This window comes from Sceloporus occidentalis, unplaced genomic scaffold (genome assembly GCF_023333645.1).
Source record: "Sceloporus occidentalis isolate IW3139 unplaced genomic scaffold, rSceOcc1.0.p SCAF_5, whole genome shotgun sequence".
NCBI lineage: Eukaryota > Metazoa > Chordata > Lepidosauria > Squamata > Phrynosomatidae > Sceloporus > Sceloporus occidentalis.
This window is the reverse complement of record NW_028316985.1, coordinates 3,174,930-3,191,414: the sequence shown is the minus strand read 5'-3', so window position 1 is coordinate 3,191,414 and position 16,485 is coordinate 3,174,930. Positions and strand designations below refer to the sequence as shown.

Sequence of the window (16,485 nt, the reverse complement as noted above, 5' to 3'; positions counted from 1 at the left end):
CTTGACTGGGAAACTTTCTATTGCCCAGTGAAGCTTGCTGTAAAACAAAAACTATTCAAAGCTTCATTGAACACTTGCACCTCCTAGGGAATGTGGGAATGACAGAGCACATGAGTCAAATGTACCTGCAGCAGCCAGGTGGGCAGTCACCTCATCGGTGGCCGTGGAGTTGAGAATGTCTGAGTCATCATAGGAAGTGTCCTCAGGAGAAGACGGCGAGTCTTCGTCTGCACTGAGCATGCTGTGCTCTGTGTACGTAGCCACGTGAACCTGCTGCACCTGCTGGGCCACTGCGTGGGCCTCGATAGTAGCCATGTGCTCCGTCTGGGTCACCGTGTGCTCCTCCATGAATCACTACTGGTACAGGAAAGGAAAAATACAGGCAAAGAGATGAGAAATCAGGTGGAAGAATGAACATCTGTAAGAGTCCCCATCCCATTATATCAGTGAGGATTAGATCAGAATCTACAAGAAGAAACATTGAATGGATGAATTCTATTCAATGTAAAAGCAGGACGTATCAAACATGTCCCTTAAACCAAATCTTGATCAAGTCAGAGCTTTGTGTACACACAAATAGGAACCCTGAGGCTAATACAGACTGTCAAACTTATGTTGTCATTGGACTGGCGAAGCTGACAAGCAAGATTGCACAGATTTAGAACTTACAGTTCTCCATAGGTTTTGGACTTCCACTACCAGAGCCCAGAAGCCTCCTCCAGGGTAGGCAATGGCAAAGAGTTCTGGGAAATCTGTGCAGCCCAGACAATCCCAGGAGCAGAAAATTGGCCCCAAGACTCACTGCAGTTGTCCACCTAACACAGCCTGACTGAGCTTAAGGGTCACTTGCAGCTGCTTCTGATCTGAATCTCGTTGTTAAGACCCAACTAGAGTAGATCTACTGAATCATTTATTGAATGGTAAATTAATATGCTTATATATCCCATTCATTCAGTGGGTTTAGTCTTAATTGGGACTAACAACAAAGCCTCAGGTTTGCACTGGGTGACCTATAATTTGACTGCAACGGTTAAGCTCTAGACATCTTTTTTATTGTTTTCAGAATACAGTCGTTTTTGTAGGGTGGTGGTGGTCTGGAATGGATCTGGCAGTATTTAAACAGGGTTGGAGGGTGGTGGACTATTTTTTGGAAGTATTTAAGCAGGGTTGGATGGTAATCTCTCAGGAGTGTTTTAGTTATGTATTCCTGCATAGCAGAATGGAGTTGGACTGGACTGCCCTTCCTAGATGCCAAGATGACTGTCGTACTTTGGCCACATCAAGAGAAGACATGACTAGTTCCTAGCAAGTGTTCCTGAGAGATTGGTCTCTATCAACTCTGTGATTCCATTTTTTCTGGAAGACCCACTACACTGTTGTCAAGCTACCAGCCTCACAAGCTCCAACTCTCTCTATGCTCCCAAGATGAACCACCTAGTTATATATAGCTGGTGCAACCATTCTTGGTAATTGCATGCCTTTTCCAAAGTGTATAAATATGCCCATATAGCTTTTTAAAAAGTTGTCATGCTGTATTCAATAAACAAAGCCCCCCTCCCTTTTGTCATACCCCAAAGAAAGGAGTTTGTTAATTTCTGAACAATGGCCACATTGGCTAGGGGATTGTGGAAGTTGCAGGCTAATAAAACAATGTTTTCCAAGCTCTGCTTAGTACTCAGGCCTCAGCTTGGTATCTTTGGAGCTTGTTATATTGCTATGACCTTCAATCCAAAGTTGTGGGAGAGACAGTGTTTCTCAGTGTATTAAGAATGTTTAACATCAACAGAAGTGTCAACATAAGATTATAGTTACAAAGTTTGAATGGAATGGGATGGGAATCAGCTTGGGCCTTTTTAACTTAATTAGTGGAACTTAATTAGTGCAATAGCTGCTTTGAGCAGTGAGCCTTGTGGCATGTCAAGATAGCAGAGTGGAATTGCTTGGCATTTTCTCAACAGACAATTAAGGCTGAACTTTCATAATTATCCTTTGTTGTAATGACTATCCAGTCAATTGGCCGTATGGAGCAGATAAATCTAGTGAAGAGCTTGGCACATCTTGCTGTTTATGTTTCTACAATTATGTGCCCTCAAGTCCTCCCCTAGGCTTGTCTTGGCCAGATTTCTTCAGAGGTTTGCCATTGCCTTCCTTTGAGGCCGAGAGAGCAGGCTTTGTTCCCATGTTTGAGTGGCGATTCAAACCCTGATCTCGCAGAGCCCTAGCTCAACATTCAAAGCACTACAGTGGCCCTAAAATCAATAAATCAATCATCAATCAATCAGTCAACCAACCATGTGAAGAAGCTGAGCTCCTAGACAGATTGTAGTTGCCATGCTTTAAGTCAACTTCAGCTTATAGAGACTCTACCACAGAGTTTTCTTGGCTAGATTTATACTGAAGAGGTTTGTAACTGTCTTCCTCGGAGGCTAAAAGTGTGACTTGCCCAAGCTCAGCAGGTGTGCTTCCAAGGTTTAGAAGGGAATCGAATCCTGGTCTCCTGGAGTCCAATACTTAGACGCTTAAATACTGGCCGCATTGTTTCTTTTTACCACACCACAAAGCAAGGCCTCCACAGAGTCCTTTAGCAGCTCCTCACACAAACACTGTAAGCATAATTCACAAACAGCAGCAAGTATTTGAGTGGTCTGAGGTCCCCAGAGAAGAAGCCAGATTGCCTGTGCCTCTGTCCCCTTCCCTCCTGATCCCAGAATGAAAGGTCTAACCCTCCAGGGCCTTGAACACAGCAGTTAAATTAAAGTACAAGCATCCTCAGGGTTGGGGTGGTGGTACAGATGGCCTTTCACATTTGTGGCTTTGAATTTTGCAGATTTGATTATTTGCAGTTTTGATTAATATGTTCTTTCTGCGAATCTCTAAGTCCTCCAGCACAATTCTGCTAGAAGTTCATCATAGAGTTGTGCTGGACAGCACAGACGTTCTTAGAAAAAACACTACTCTAGGCATTTGTAGGTCCTCCAGCATGATTCTATGATTATCTTCTGGCAGATGTTGACCATAGGGTTGCACTGGAGGGCCTGGAGATTCCTAGAGAGGTGTTCTCTTAGGTAAAAAGAATAGTGGGGTTTTTTTTCCTATTTGTAGTTTTTCCACATTCATGGGGGTCCTTCACTCCTAACCCCAGCGAATGTGGAGGGACCACTGTATTTTAGACAACCAGAAGACCAGGGTGAGGGTAATTTTGCCTTTCTGGTTAAAGAGAATGAAGGTTAAAATTATTCCTGAACTAAAACATAAAGTCATTGCTTGTGACTTTTGAGTAACAGCCAAAATGCCTATACCAAAACAGAAAAGAGAGTCTGTGTGTTGTAGTGGTGTGAGTGTTGGACTATGATTCTGGACACCAGGGTTCAATTCCCAGCTTGGCCATGAAACCCACTGGGTGATCCTGGGCAAGCCACATGCTCTCAGCCTCACAGAAAGGCAATGGCAAACCGCCTCTGAACAACTCTTGCCAAGAAAACCTCATGATAGGGTCGCAATATGTTGGAAATGGCTTAAAGCCACCCAACAACAACAGCAGAGTAGAGAATAGATCCATTCTAGCTCAATTACTGTACAGCTAACATTAAGTTCTCAGGAAATTTAAGTCATGGATGTTATCTTGTCTAAGCACACCTGATAGCCACCTGTTTAATTCTGTTGATTTGTTTTTTAAAAAGCTGCTTTTAAAAAAACTTGTTTTTAATGCTTGTGACTGCCCTTGAGATCTCCAGCTATGAGATGGGATTTGTCAGTCATTTGTCATCAACTTGACTTTGCTTTATGGCAACCCTGTGAATGAGAGACCTCCAAAAGCCTGCCATCAACTGCCCTGCTCATCTCTTACAAACTCAGGGCTGTGGCTTCCTTAATGGAGTCTATCCATTTGTAATGTGGTCTTCTTCTCTTCCCACTACATTCCACTTTACCAAGTATTATCATCCTTTCAAGCGAGTCATGTTGTCTCCTGATATGTCCAAAATATGATAGTTTCGGTTTCATCATCTGAGCTTCTAGTGAGGGTTTGGGCTTGGTTTCCTCTCAGACACATTCATTTGTCTTTTTAGCTGTCCATGATATCCATAGAACTCTTCTCCAGCACCACATTTCAAATAAATTGATTTTCTTCCTCTCAGCTTTTACAACCATATACAGAAATCAGAACTGTATGGCCTCGATGACTCTGACTTTAGTATTTAAGGATACACCTTTACACTCGAGTAGGATGCTATACAAATATTTTAAGAAAGAAAATAAACATGTAAATCTCACAGGTGCATTGGCACCAACAGGAGACTTTTCTCCAAAAGCTTTATCACTTTCAGAGCAGAGGTTTCTTCAGTACCATTTCATCAGAAGAAAGAGTTAACACACTTGCTGATATTGCATGCATTTTTAAACAACTGGAAGGATGCATTGAAGATTACAGGCCCCAAATTACACCTCTCTCACTCCCGTTTTTCTTCAATTCTTTTAGACTATAATCCCCCAAATCCTCCAGCCAACACAGTCATTGCCCTTGCTGGCTAGGGATACTGGAAGCAGTGGTTCCTCAAAGTCACTTTTCCAGGCTTTGGGCAGAAGGGTGTAGGAAAGGATAGAAAATGAGCAGGCCTAGACTACATCTAAACTGTAGAAATAATGCAGCTTGACACAACTTTAACTGCCATGCATCAAGGTTATGGAATCCTGCAATTTGTAGTTTTGCCAGATATTTAGGTTTCTCTGTCAAAGACCTCTAGTGACACAACAAACTACAAATCCCAGGATTCCACAGCATGGAGCCATAGCAGTTAAAGCAGCGTCAAGCTGAATTATTTCTGTAGTGCAGATACAGCCTTAGGAAAGACGGTTGCAAGGCAGGGGGCTGGAATAGGCCAAGAGAAACTGGGGAATTGTTTATGCAGACACGATGTGGACAGGAGAGGTCAGAGGCATGTGAGGTCCAACACAATGGAGGAAAGAAAATGCAGAGGTGAGGAATACTAATTCGAAAGAGCACACCAGATCTTAGGCTGAGAACCTAACATGGATTTTAAAATAAAAAACTTTTGATAGGTCAAACTACTTCCCCATTTTCTTTTGTTTACTGGTTATGCTTATGGTTACTCCTAGTTTTTCTAGACACCAAAAGAGAGACTGAGCTTTGCTCAAAAGCATCTCCTCTGCTTCTAGCTGTGCTTCAGGTAAGTCCTCCATTTGCTGAGTCATGCCAGGTGGGCCTCCCCATTCGCTGGGGTTAGGAGCACAGAACCACCACCCCCCCCCCCCGAAAGTGGAAGAACCACAAATAAAAAAACACTGGTTTTCATAGAATCCTAGAGTTGGAAGAGACCACTAGGACCATCCAGTCCAACCCCCTGCCATGCAGGAAATCCAAATCAAAGCATCCCCATTGACAGATGGCCATCCAGCTTCTGTTTAAAGATGTCCAAGGAGGGAGACTCCACCACTCTCTGAGGGAGTGTGTTCACTGTCGAACAGCCCTTACTGTCAGGAGGTTCTTCCTAATGTTGAGGTGGAATCTCTTTTTCTGGAGCTTGCTTCCATTGTTGTTTTCCTCCCCTTTAATTTTTATCCAGATGCTCTCCACTTGGCTGCCAGTATTGATGTCCTGGTGTAAATATCCCTGACGTATAACGCTATTCCTTCTCCTTTCCTGTTTGGCCTATTTCTCTTAAAATGGTTATACCCCTCCCTCTATTGCTACATTCCACTCCTGAGACTCATCCCACCAGGTTTCAGTGATGCCTATTATATCGTATTTGCTTTGTTGGACTAGGAGTTCAAGTTCATCTTGCTTATTTCTCATGCTCTGTGCATTAGTGTAGAGACATCTAAAACCTTTACTTGCTGCCTGTGCACGTTTTTTTGCCTCCCACTGTTGGGTCCTTGCACTGTTTGCTTTGTTTCTTCTCTGACAGTTTGTCTATTTTCTCCAGCCCTTTTGCCTTAAAGAAGACTGTCTCCCTCCCCCACATAATTCAGTTTAAAGCCACCTGATCAAATTCTTGAGACTATTGGCAAAAACATTTCTGCCAACTGGTGTGAGATGCAACCCATCTCTTGGCAGAAGTCTCCCTTCATGGACCCTTCAGTCTGTTCTATCAAGTAAAACCTCTTGCTCCCTAAGATGCTGAAGTGTAGCTACCTGGGCCTCCAGCTGCTGGACTTTCTCTTCCAAGAGGGCGACCAACTTGCACTTAGCGTAGGTGAAGTTCCCCACATCCCTAGGCAAGAAGACAAACATCCCACAAGTGTTGCAGGTGACTGCAGCAGGTCCTTCAGCGTCCATACTGAGAAGTCTTAAGGAGGCACTGAAACAAGATTGTGGGCTTCCCCTGTTAAACACCAGTGTAAAGAACCTCTGTTGGCTTGGCCTTTGTCCCCAAACTCTGTTAGCGAACTCAATCAACTGGGACTCTATTTATGTAGAGAACTCCTGGCTACTAGCTCCTTCCAGATGTACTGTAAGTCTCTGACTCACTTCCTCTAAATACAAGTCCCCACAAGCCCCTTAAGGAAAAAGTTTAAAGAAAACTGAACATTTAACGGAGCCCATCTCCCTACACTCTTCTCAGGTCACTTTGTCCTCTGGAATTCAAAACCTCCTCGACTATAAAAAACAGAAGGAAAAATTCATCTGCAGGGAGGCACATAGAATTAGGCTTCTAGCTCCTCCTCCTCCTCGCTAGGAACGTTTAGGTCCTCCAGCACAACTCTGTGGTGAACATTGGCTGGGGCTTGACTACAAAATCGGACTGGAGGACCTACAGATGCCCAGAGAAATGTTTTCTCTACAAATCTCTAGGCCTTCCGTCATAACTCTATTGTCACCTTCCACCAGAATCACCTAGAGGACCTAGAGATTCCTGGAGAGAACCTATCGATCAAATCTGTGAATAATCAAAGCCACAAAAGTCAAAACCACAAATGTGCAGGGCTTGACGGTACAATGGTCATCATGAACTGTGAATAAACCAAACACTATTGTTTGTACATTAGTGAGCATCAGCACTTCATGTACAAAAGGAAACCAGCATGGCCTCAGAAAGGAAACACATGAATACTGAATGAGATCTCCATCCTGTATTTAAGTTACACTGCAGTTTTAACTTCAGGTTTTACGTTACTGTTGGAGATAAGGTTGCTGTGATATCCGAAAAAGAAGTTATTTTTGTCTATTAAATTTGTCCTTCCATTCCTAGCATCCACCAAATGTTTTGGGTCACTGCCTGCGTATAACATCCCAGCTGCTTTGGAGCAAACCTGCCCCATTGTGCAAACTCCTCAGAAAATACCTCCTCAAAGTGAAACACCAGAAAAGGAAACAAACTGCAGGCTCATGTGGCATTCACTCAACAGCAGGACTGTCTGCAATTTACTCATTGTTTTACTGTCATCTGACAAGGCTGACCTACCATCCAGACTGACTAAATAATAACATTGCACAGGCAGCAGTGGCATGGAGAGGGAAACATGTACTGTATATGCAGTCATTTGACTTCTACACAGAGTGGGATATAGTTTGGACAGGAGGCTCTAACATTATACCTAATGTGCCCCTTCCAATAAACAGACTAACAAAGAAAATGCATAAATGTGCTTTTTTCAAGATGTACATGGACCAAACAATCCTTAGAATTTTAATTATTCTGCTAATACTTTAGAACAATAAAAATGTTGTATAAAATACCCACTACAGTACAGGAGCACAAACTGAGGGGGTGCCCATGTTGCTACAGCATACAAATCCACTCCTATGAACAAGACAAATGTGAGGATAAATAATTCTCACAAAGGAATTCAGCCTCACAGCTATATCCTAATCTCATCCCCTTTCCAGAAAACAAGAACTATAAAATACAAGCAAGAATGATTAAAATTGAAGCACTTAGGTGAGGCCTTGCATTCCTAAAGGTAAAAGTTTTCCCTTAACATGGATGTCTAGTTGTAACCAACTGCAGGGATCTGTGCTCATCTCCTTTACTAAGCCAAAAAGCCAGTGTTTTCCAAAGATGACTCTGGTGGTCATGCAGCCACCATGGTTGCACCAAATGCTGTTACTTTCCCATCAAAGTGGTACCTATCTATCTACTTGCATTTGCATGCTTTCAAACTGCTAGGCTGACAGAAGCTGCAACTAGTGACAGGAGCTCACTCCGTCATGCGTCACTTGGCCCTCAAACAGCCAACCTTCCGATCTTCAGAATTGGTGTCTTAACCACTAAGCCACCACTTACCTTGCACTCCAGCACAACTAAAAATTCTTGACCTCCTTTTATGGAGTCAGACACAGAACATCTTAAGGCATAAACGGTGATAAAAGACTTCAAGTGGCACTCAGGTAACTTCAAGTAATTTGTTATGAAAAATTGACAAAAGGAGAAGAAAGAAATAAAAGGGAAGAATCCTGAGGTGAACACTTGTTTGGGGCACAACAGGTAAGCTATTTTGCACAGAAGGGGATAAATTCTGTAATTTTACATGAACACAGACACATGTGGCAGGAACAGTTTCCAGCAGATGCTTCTGCCCTATAATACTGATTCCAGTATTTTGTTTCTTCAACAGTGACTATCCTTTCTTCTCACATGAAAAGCCCAGCAGGTGACACACATGATGTGCTACAGCAAGGTAGCTCCTATCAGTAGAATATGTTCAAATGATTGCTCAGAGTATGCCTGTCCTGAGCCTATTTCCCCAAAGCTGAGCAACTACTGCATCAACACCAGAAGTGTGTTATCCCAGAAGTGGTGTGGTTTGGTTTTTGCAAAAATATCTGATACAGTCTTTGTAATGGAGCGCTGGCACAAATGGTGGCCAAGACTAGATTCTGTGTCTCAAGAAGTTTTTGAGAAACTTGTTCACAACAAGCAAACCAAGATCAAGAAACAGTCTTGAGAAGAGAACACACAGTTCTCTTAACTGATTCTAGTCAGTTCTTCAGTGTCTTCTTCAAAAAGTTAATTCTTCAAATAATTAACAATGACATTAATCAACTTAGCAAGTGCTGGGGGGGGGGCACTTCAGGATTAAAACTGTGTAACCTATGAATAGCCTAAAGCAAGTATTACAAAGTTAATTCATAACTGACTGTTATTATACTATCAGCAGGTACATTTGCACGAAATCTGTATAACCTGTTGTTTAGAGGTATACCTAGTCCATCCCCAGCATAAGAAAAACTATTCACCATTTCCAAAACCAATACAAATTAACCACTCCAAGTACAGTCAGTTTTGTCAATAAAATTATTTTTATTACTTGAACATTTTTACTCTCACAATTACATTTAGCTGGATATTCATGCACCTAATATATGAATTGCACCAAACTCATAGAGCTAAACCTCTTAAACTCCTGTTCTTCCATAAGGCAATGGGTAAATTTGAGGGGGGGGGGTGCTGATGAAATGAGCTAGAATCCACAAATCCTATGCCAAATAAATTATGTTCATATTTTAACTGCCATGTTATTGCTTTAACTTGTGAAAACACTTGTTGAGTGCACTGGAAGATTATGAATTCGCAGCTGGTACAAAATACACTTGTCTCTCCACATTTGCAGCTTTGACTTTTGTGGATTTGATTATTTACAGATTTAATTATTATGTTCTTTCTATTATTACAGTATTATTAACCTTTATTTCTAAAGCGCTGGAAATTTACACAGCGCTGTACATACAATCTTTTTAATTGGACGGTTCCCTGCCCTCAGGCTTACAATCTAAAAAGACACGACACAAAAGGAGAAGGGAGTGGTGGTGGGGAAGGGGGTCCAGCAGTTCTTCTCTACCTCCAAGGCCTGGATCAGGGGAGAGGGACTGGAGGGAGGGGTTGGCTTCTTGGAGCTAGCCTGCCTCTCTTCCTCAAGATGGTGGATGGAGGGAGGGCTTGTTTTCTTCTAGGCAAGCCTGGTGGAGCTAGGAATATCAAGGACCTCCAACGCAACTCTTTGGTCAACTTTAACCAAAAGTTGCACTGAAGGACCTAGAGATTTCTAGAGAGAACACTCCACTAGGCTTTTGTAGTTCCTCCTGCGCAACTCTATGGTCAATGTCTGGCAGATGTTGACCCCAGAGTTGCACTGAAGGAGCTAGGGATTCCTAGGTATTCTCTCAGGTACAAACATAGTGTTTTTGTTATTTGCGGTTTTTCCACATTTATGGGGGTCCTGTGCCTCTAATCCCAGAGGATGTGGAGGGACGAGTGTAATAGCAAGTTTAAATGCACATTATGCCAAATCTACCCATCATCTGAGTGGCCATTTTAAAGATGAGCACCAAACTGCTCTACTAGCTTCTTTTAATCTGCTACTTTTGACATGTACATCATGCATATTTATCATAGAATCATAGAATCGTAGAATTGGAAGAGACCGCAAGGACCATCCAAGTCCAACCCAATTCTGCTATGCAGAAAATCACAATCAAAGAATCCCCGACAGATGGCCATCCAGCCTCTGTTTAAAGACCTCCAAAGGAGACTCCACTGCACTACGAGGAAGGAGTGTGTTCCACTGTTGAACAGCCCTTACTCTCAGGAAGTTCCTCCTAATGTTGAGGTGGAATCTCTTTTCCTGTAGCTTGCATCCATTGTTATGGGTCCTAGTCTCTGGAGCAGCAGAAAACAAGCTTGCTCCCTCCTCAATATGACATCCCTTCAAATAGTTAAACAGGGCTATCATATCACCTCTTAGCCTTCTCTTCTCCAGGCTAAATATCCCCAGCTCCCTGAGTCGTTCCTCATACGGCAAGGTTTCCAGACCTTTCACCATTTTAGTCACCCTCCTTTGGACACGCTCCAGTTTCTCAATGTCCTTTTTGAATTGTGGTGCCCAGAACTGGACACAATATTCCAGGTGGGTCCTGACCAGAGCAGAATAGAGTGGCACTATTACTTCCCTTGATCTAGACACTATACTTCTATTGATGCAGCCTAAAATCGCATTGGCCTTGTTAGCTGCCGCATCGCACTGTAGACTCATGTTCAACTTGTGGTCTACTTGGACTCCTAGATCCCTTTCACATGTAGTTTCATTCAGCCAGGTGTCCCCCATCCTATATCTGTGCATTTCATTTTTCTGCCCTAAGTGCAGTACCTTACATTTCTCTGTGTTGAAGTTCATTTTGTTAGCTGTGGCCCAGCTTTCTAGTCTATTCAGGTCATTTTGAATTTTGATCTTCTCCTCTGGGGTATTTGCTACTCCTCCTAATTTGATGTCATCTGCAAATTTGATCACTATGCCCCCAATTCTGTCATCCAAGTCATTGATAAAGATGTTGAATAGCAATAGCACTGGGCCCAGGATAGAGCCCTGTGGGACTCCACTGGTCACCTCTCTCCAGGATGAAAAGGTGCCATTGTTGAGCACCCTTTGGGTTCGGCCAGTCAACCAATTACAGATCCATTTAACAGTTACTTTGTCTAGCCCACATTTTAGAAGCTTGTTTGCAAGAATGTCATGGGAAACCTTGTCAAAGGCCTTACTGAAATCAAGATATACTATATCCACAGCATTCCCTTCATCTACCAAGCTGGTAATTTTATCAAAGAAAGAGATCAGATTTGTCTGGCATGACTTGTTTCTCTGAAACCTGTGTTGACTTTTTGTGATTATGGATTTGCTTTCTAGATGTTCACAGAGGTGGGTTACAGACCGCCCGTTTGGGGCGGCCTGCACCCGCCCCTTTCCCCGGTGTATCGGGGCCTCAGCTGCCAGACCGGCAGCCTCCGAGGCCCCGATCTGCCGCTTCCCCGCAGCCTGGAAAGGGGTGTCCTTGGGGCTTCAACCCCCAAGGACACCCCGCGGCGGCGGGGAGGAGGAGAAAGGGGCCACTTGGCCCCTTTCTCCCTTGCGTTGCTGGGCGCAGTCATCTGAAGGCTGTGCCCAGCGACGCAAAGCAGGAAGGAGCTCCGAAACGGAGCTCCTTCCGGGGTCGCACAAAAGGCGCACTATTCGCCGCTGCGCGGCCTCAATACGTCACAACCGTGCCGCCTCGTTTGGAGGCGGCGCAGCCGTGACGTATTGATGGCGGCGGCCATGTGGAACGGCCGTCGCCATTTTGTGTGCGCCGCCCCTTCCTAACCCTAGTACACACTCCACAAGTACTTTAATGGCGGTCTGTAACCCGCCAGACTCTCTTTTTAATGATCTGCTCCAGAATCTTTCCTGGTATAGATGTCAGACTAACTGGACGATAATTGTTGGGATCCTCTTTTTTCCCTTTTTTGAAGATGGGGACAACGTTTGCCCTCATCCATTCTGCTGGGACTTCTCCTGTTCTCCAGGAGTTTTCAAAGATTATTGCCAATGGCTCCGATACTACATTTGCCAGCTCTTTTAATTCCCTTGGATGGAGTTCATCTGGTCCTGGAGACTTAGGTGGGTTATAGACCGCCGAAAGCGGCGGCCTGCACCTGCCTCTTTCCCCGCCGGATCGGGGCCTCAGCACCAAGAGTGGCAGCCGCTGAGGCCCCGATCCGCCGCTTTCCAGGCTGCGGGGAAGCGGCAAAAGGCCCTTTTCCCACAGCCTGGAAAGGGGTGTCCTTGGAGCTTCAAGCCCCAAGGACACCCTGTGGCGGCGGGGAGGAGGAGAAAGGGGCTGCTTGGTCCCTTTCTCCTCTGCGTTGCTGGGCGCAGCCGTCTGAAGACTGCGCCCAGCGACGCAAATGGCAAAAGGAGCTCCATTTCGGAGCTACTTTTGCGGCCGGGGAAGGGGTGTACTATGCGCCCTGGCGCAGCATGACGTCATGTCCGCACCGCCCTGTATAGAGGCGGCGCGGTCGTGACGTTGTAATGGCGGCGGCTGTGTGTAAAGGCCGCCGCCATTTTGTGTGCGCTCCGCGCGTGTTAGGGTTGGTGGCGTCCGGAAAGGACGCCCCTTTCTAACCCTAGCACGTGCGGAGCGCGCACTTTTAGGCCCGTTTGTAACAGGCCTTAGATTCATTTAGATTAACAAGGTATTCCTGTACTATCTCTTTACTTATTCTGTGCTGAAATTCCCCTAATCTGTCCTCTGCTCCATTATCTTCAGGTGCTGTACTCCACCTCGAGTAGAGGCAGAAAAGAAATAAAAATTATTATTATTATTATTATTATAATATTTTAACTTTATAAATTGTTTAAACTATCTGTTAAGTAACTTTTATATTTATACTTTTTAATATATATATGTTGTTGTTGTTGTTCAAGTAATTTCTGACTTATGGTGACCCTATCCTGAAATTTTCTTATTTTTACCCTTTAATATTTATACTTTTTATTTACATTTGTACTTTCTACTGACTTCTTATAAACTATCGTGTTAAACTGTATTGTTTTTTAAATGTTGCAAGCTGCCTTGAGTCCTATGAATGGGAAAAGAGTGGGATACACGTGAATAAAATAAAATAAATAAACTTAGTGAGAAGTACTTTTGAGTAAAATTACTCAGAATTACATTTTAGAATCACTTCCTTCTAAGAAATGTAAAGCAGATCTAAAGAGGACAAGAGACAGGCATGTACAGAAGCTCTTCTCCTTTTACCAAGTGAAGCCTTTGGGAGTACTTTCAGTTTTTAACATGACAAAAGAAATACTGAAATGCTATTGTACACAACAAGCTCAGTCAGCAATTTTCCTTGAGGCATCTCTGAAGGCAGACTGCCCTGGAGTCTAGACCCAGACAACACTGTCTAAAGAACCTCTGCCTATCAAGGGAATACTATATGTAAAAACTATTTACAAATCTGAGGCAGTAGACTGAAGTCTATGAAAGTTCATGCTGCCAATTTCTTTGTTTCAGTTAGTCTCAAAGGTGCTACAAGACCTCCCTACATACTATTTAAAAACAGTTTTACTGCCATTGTTTTCCTCAGGGTGGCACCAGATCCGATCTGGTCTTGGCAGCTAAGCAGGGTCAGTACTTGGATGGGAGACCACCAATGAATATCAGGTGCTGGAGGCTAAATTTCAGAAGCAGGAACTGGCAAAACTACCTTTAGAGTATTCCTTGCCTAAGAAACCCCTATGAAATTAATGGGGTCTCCATACATCAACAGGCAACCTAAAGGCATGTACAGACACAACACAGGGGAGGAGGAGAGGTGTTACATTTTATTAGGGATCATCTTTTAAACTTCCATTAAAATGCAAAGTGGGAAATAAACAGGTGACTGACCTAAGTTGCATCTGACAAGAGATGACTACTGTAGCTATGCGAATGATATCCATTTTAAACCCCAGAATACAAGAAGGCAGGGGCACCCTAAAAGTCCAATTTATTACAGCATAAGCTTTCACGGCCACCGACTACTTCAGGTTATGCCATAACAAATTTCGTAATCTTTACAGTCTCTTTACAGGACTATGCAGCTTTTGCCACAGCTTCCCCGTCTGGAAATGTTTTAACCACAGTTATCATACATGTCTGTACTATGTAAATCCCTGGAGCATTCATTGCAACTATCCCACCTACTGAGATTACTGATTTTCAAAGAACGAACCCTTGCTATATCAAGTGGACTTGGTTCTATTCAAATGGAGTAGATCTGTTCCCACCTCAGGAGACTGAGGAGGGGAACACAGCACTCTCTTTCTCCCTGAATGGACCAGGTTTGCTGCATCCCCAGAGAGACCAGCCTGGACTAGATTCAAGCAGCCCCACCACACCCAGGCTCTCCCTTGATATGCAAAGGGAGGGACCTACGGACAGACAGCCGCCAACTTCCCTGACAAGTAAGTCCAGTATTCATTTACTCTCAACAATGCTGCAAGATGTGGGGACTCCTGAAGACTTGCACCTTCAAAAGAGGGGCAGCAGATGAGACCCACACCCTCCTTCTGTGAGCATCCATGAAACACTTGAGGGGGAGAGGGCAAGAAGAATCTGAATAAACAGCCTTCTGCAACCAAGAGCCCCACAGAGTGTTTAGACTGCAATTTCAAACAGCCTAAACTACCATGCCTGGGGAGGACTGGAGGCATAGCTCAAAACATTTGGAAGGTGCCATAGTCATCTACAGCAGAGGTTCCCAAACTGTTTCTCCAGATGGTTTGAACTTCATCTCCCAGAATTCCTGACTGTCGGCTGGCCAAGCTGACTAGGGCTTCTGGGAGCTGGAGTCCCAAATACCTAGAGGCCCAAAGGTTGAGAACCACTAGTCTTCAGAGAACAGAAGGAACACTCCTTCACAAGGCACTTCCAAGACTCTACAGCACAATGCATCTCCAACCCTGTGGGCCCAAAATTCAAAGTTCCCGCTGACCCTATGACATGACAGATCAACTCAGGAAGTGGAATTGGTCATCTACCTGCCTTTCCCAAAGCAGGGTCAGTGCCCTAAACATGGAATGGAACAAACCCTCTTGTTCTTTCTTGGGGGGGGGGGCAGTAATGAGTCTTCCTCATATACTTTTCAGGAGAATAAGCGACAGCACTGGTATCAGTCAAAAAGAAGGAAAACTGAACACAGGGTTTGCTGACTTCAGGCATATCTGAAGCAGAATGGCATATTACTGGAAAAAACGCAAATAACCAAAACACTCCGGGCCTTTACAGATCGGCTTGAAAGGCAGGTCTGGGGGCGGAGTGCCATATAGCCGTGCTGTTGCGGCCATAGTGCCCTTCTGAGGGTGCAAAAAGGAGCTGCTTTTTGTGGTTCGTTTTTGCGCCCTCAAAAGGCCAGATCAGGGCTGTGTCGTGAGGTTGCCATGGCCCCAAAACAGCTGGACCCCTATGTTTTTACCTGAGAGAACCCCTCTCTAGGTCCTCCACTGCAACTCTGTTATCAACAGCTGCCAGACATTGACCACAGAACTGTGCTGGAGGACCTAAAATGCCTAAAGAAGTGTTTGTTCTAGGAACCAAGTCTAGTGCAACCTTTGGTTAAAGTTAACCCCAGAGTTGCACTGGAGGACCTAGAGATTCCTAGAGAGAACATATTAATAGAATCTGCGAATAATCAAATCTGCAAAACTCAAAGCTGTAAATGTGGAGGGAAGAGTGTAGTCAGATAGACAGACAGAAAGGTTCTTAGCTCTCAATTCTTCTCTATAAATTAAAATGGGAGCTATTCCCCCATTTCCTCAAAATTAGCAAAGACAGAATGAGAGATTTTGCTAAGAGCAACTTTGCTTGCCAGGGAATGACTTCCAAGGAAAGCGTGGAAGGAGGGATGGAGGGAGGTAAGGAAGTGGAAAGCTGCCCCATTGTGACACTGCTAGGCATCTGTGCCTAAATACCCTAAAGCAGCGGTTCTGCAACCCCTTTCAGGGGTTGAACGAAAGGGTTGCCCAAGTCCTGGGATTGCTGCCATAATCTAGAATACTCTCGTGAGCAGTTCTCAATGGTCACGGCCCCTTTGCAGTTCTCAACCTGTGGGTCGCGCATGGAATTAGGAAGGTGGAGAACCACTGCAATCCAGTCTGGTCTTGGAAGCTAAGCAGGGTCAGCCCTGGTTAGTAATTGGATGGGAGAGCGGCAGTGAATCCTGGGTTCTG

General features: G+C 44.2%; 1 protein-coding gene across 9 annotated transcripts in view; it reads right to left on the bottom strand.

Annotated features, from left to right (window-relative positions):
* NRF1 (nuclear respiratory factor 1) overlaps positions 1 to 16,485 on the bottom strand; it is a 90,354-nt gene that overhangs the window by 72,452 nt on the left and 1,417 nt on the right. For 7 of the 9 annotated variants that reach the window (XM_089527395.1, XM_089527399.1, XM_089527402.1 and 4 more), the window contains exon 2: positions 126 to 357. In XM_089527395.1, the coding sequence (XP_089383521.1) occupies positions 126 to 348 (223 nt within the window). In that variant the 5' untranslated portion in view covers positions 349 to 357. Of the gene's footprint in view, positions 1 to 125; positions 358 to 6,151; positions 6,931 to 16,485 lie in introns of those variants that run through there. The other 2 variants (XM_089527398.1, XM_089527396.1) reach the window with 2 other exon arrangements.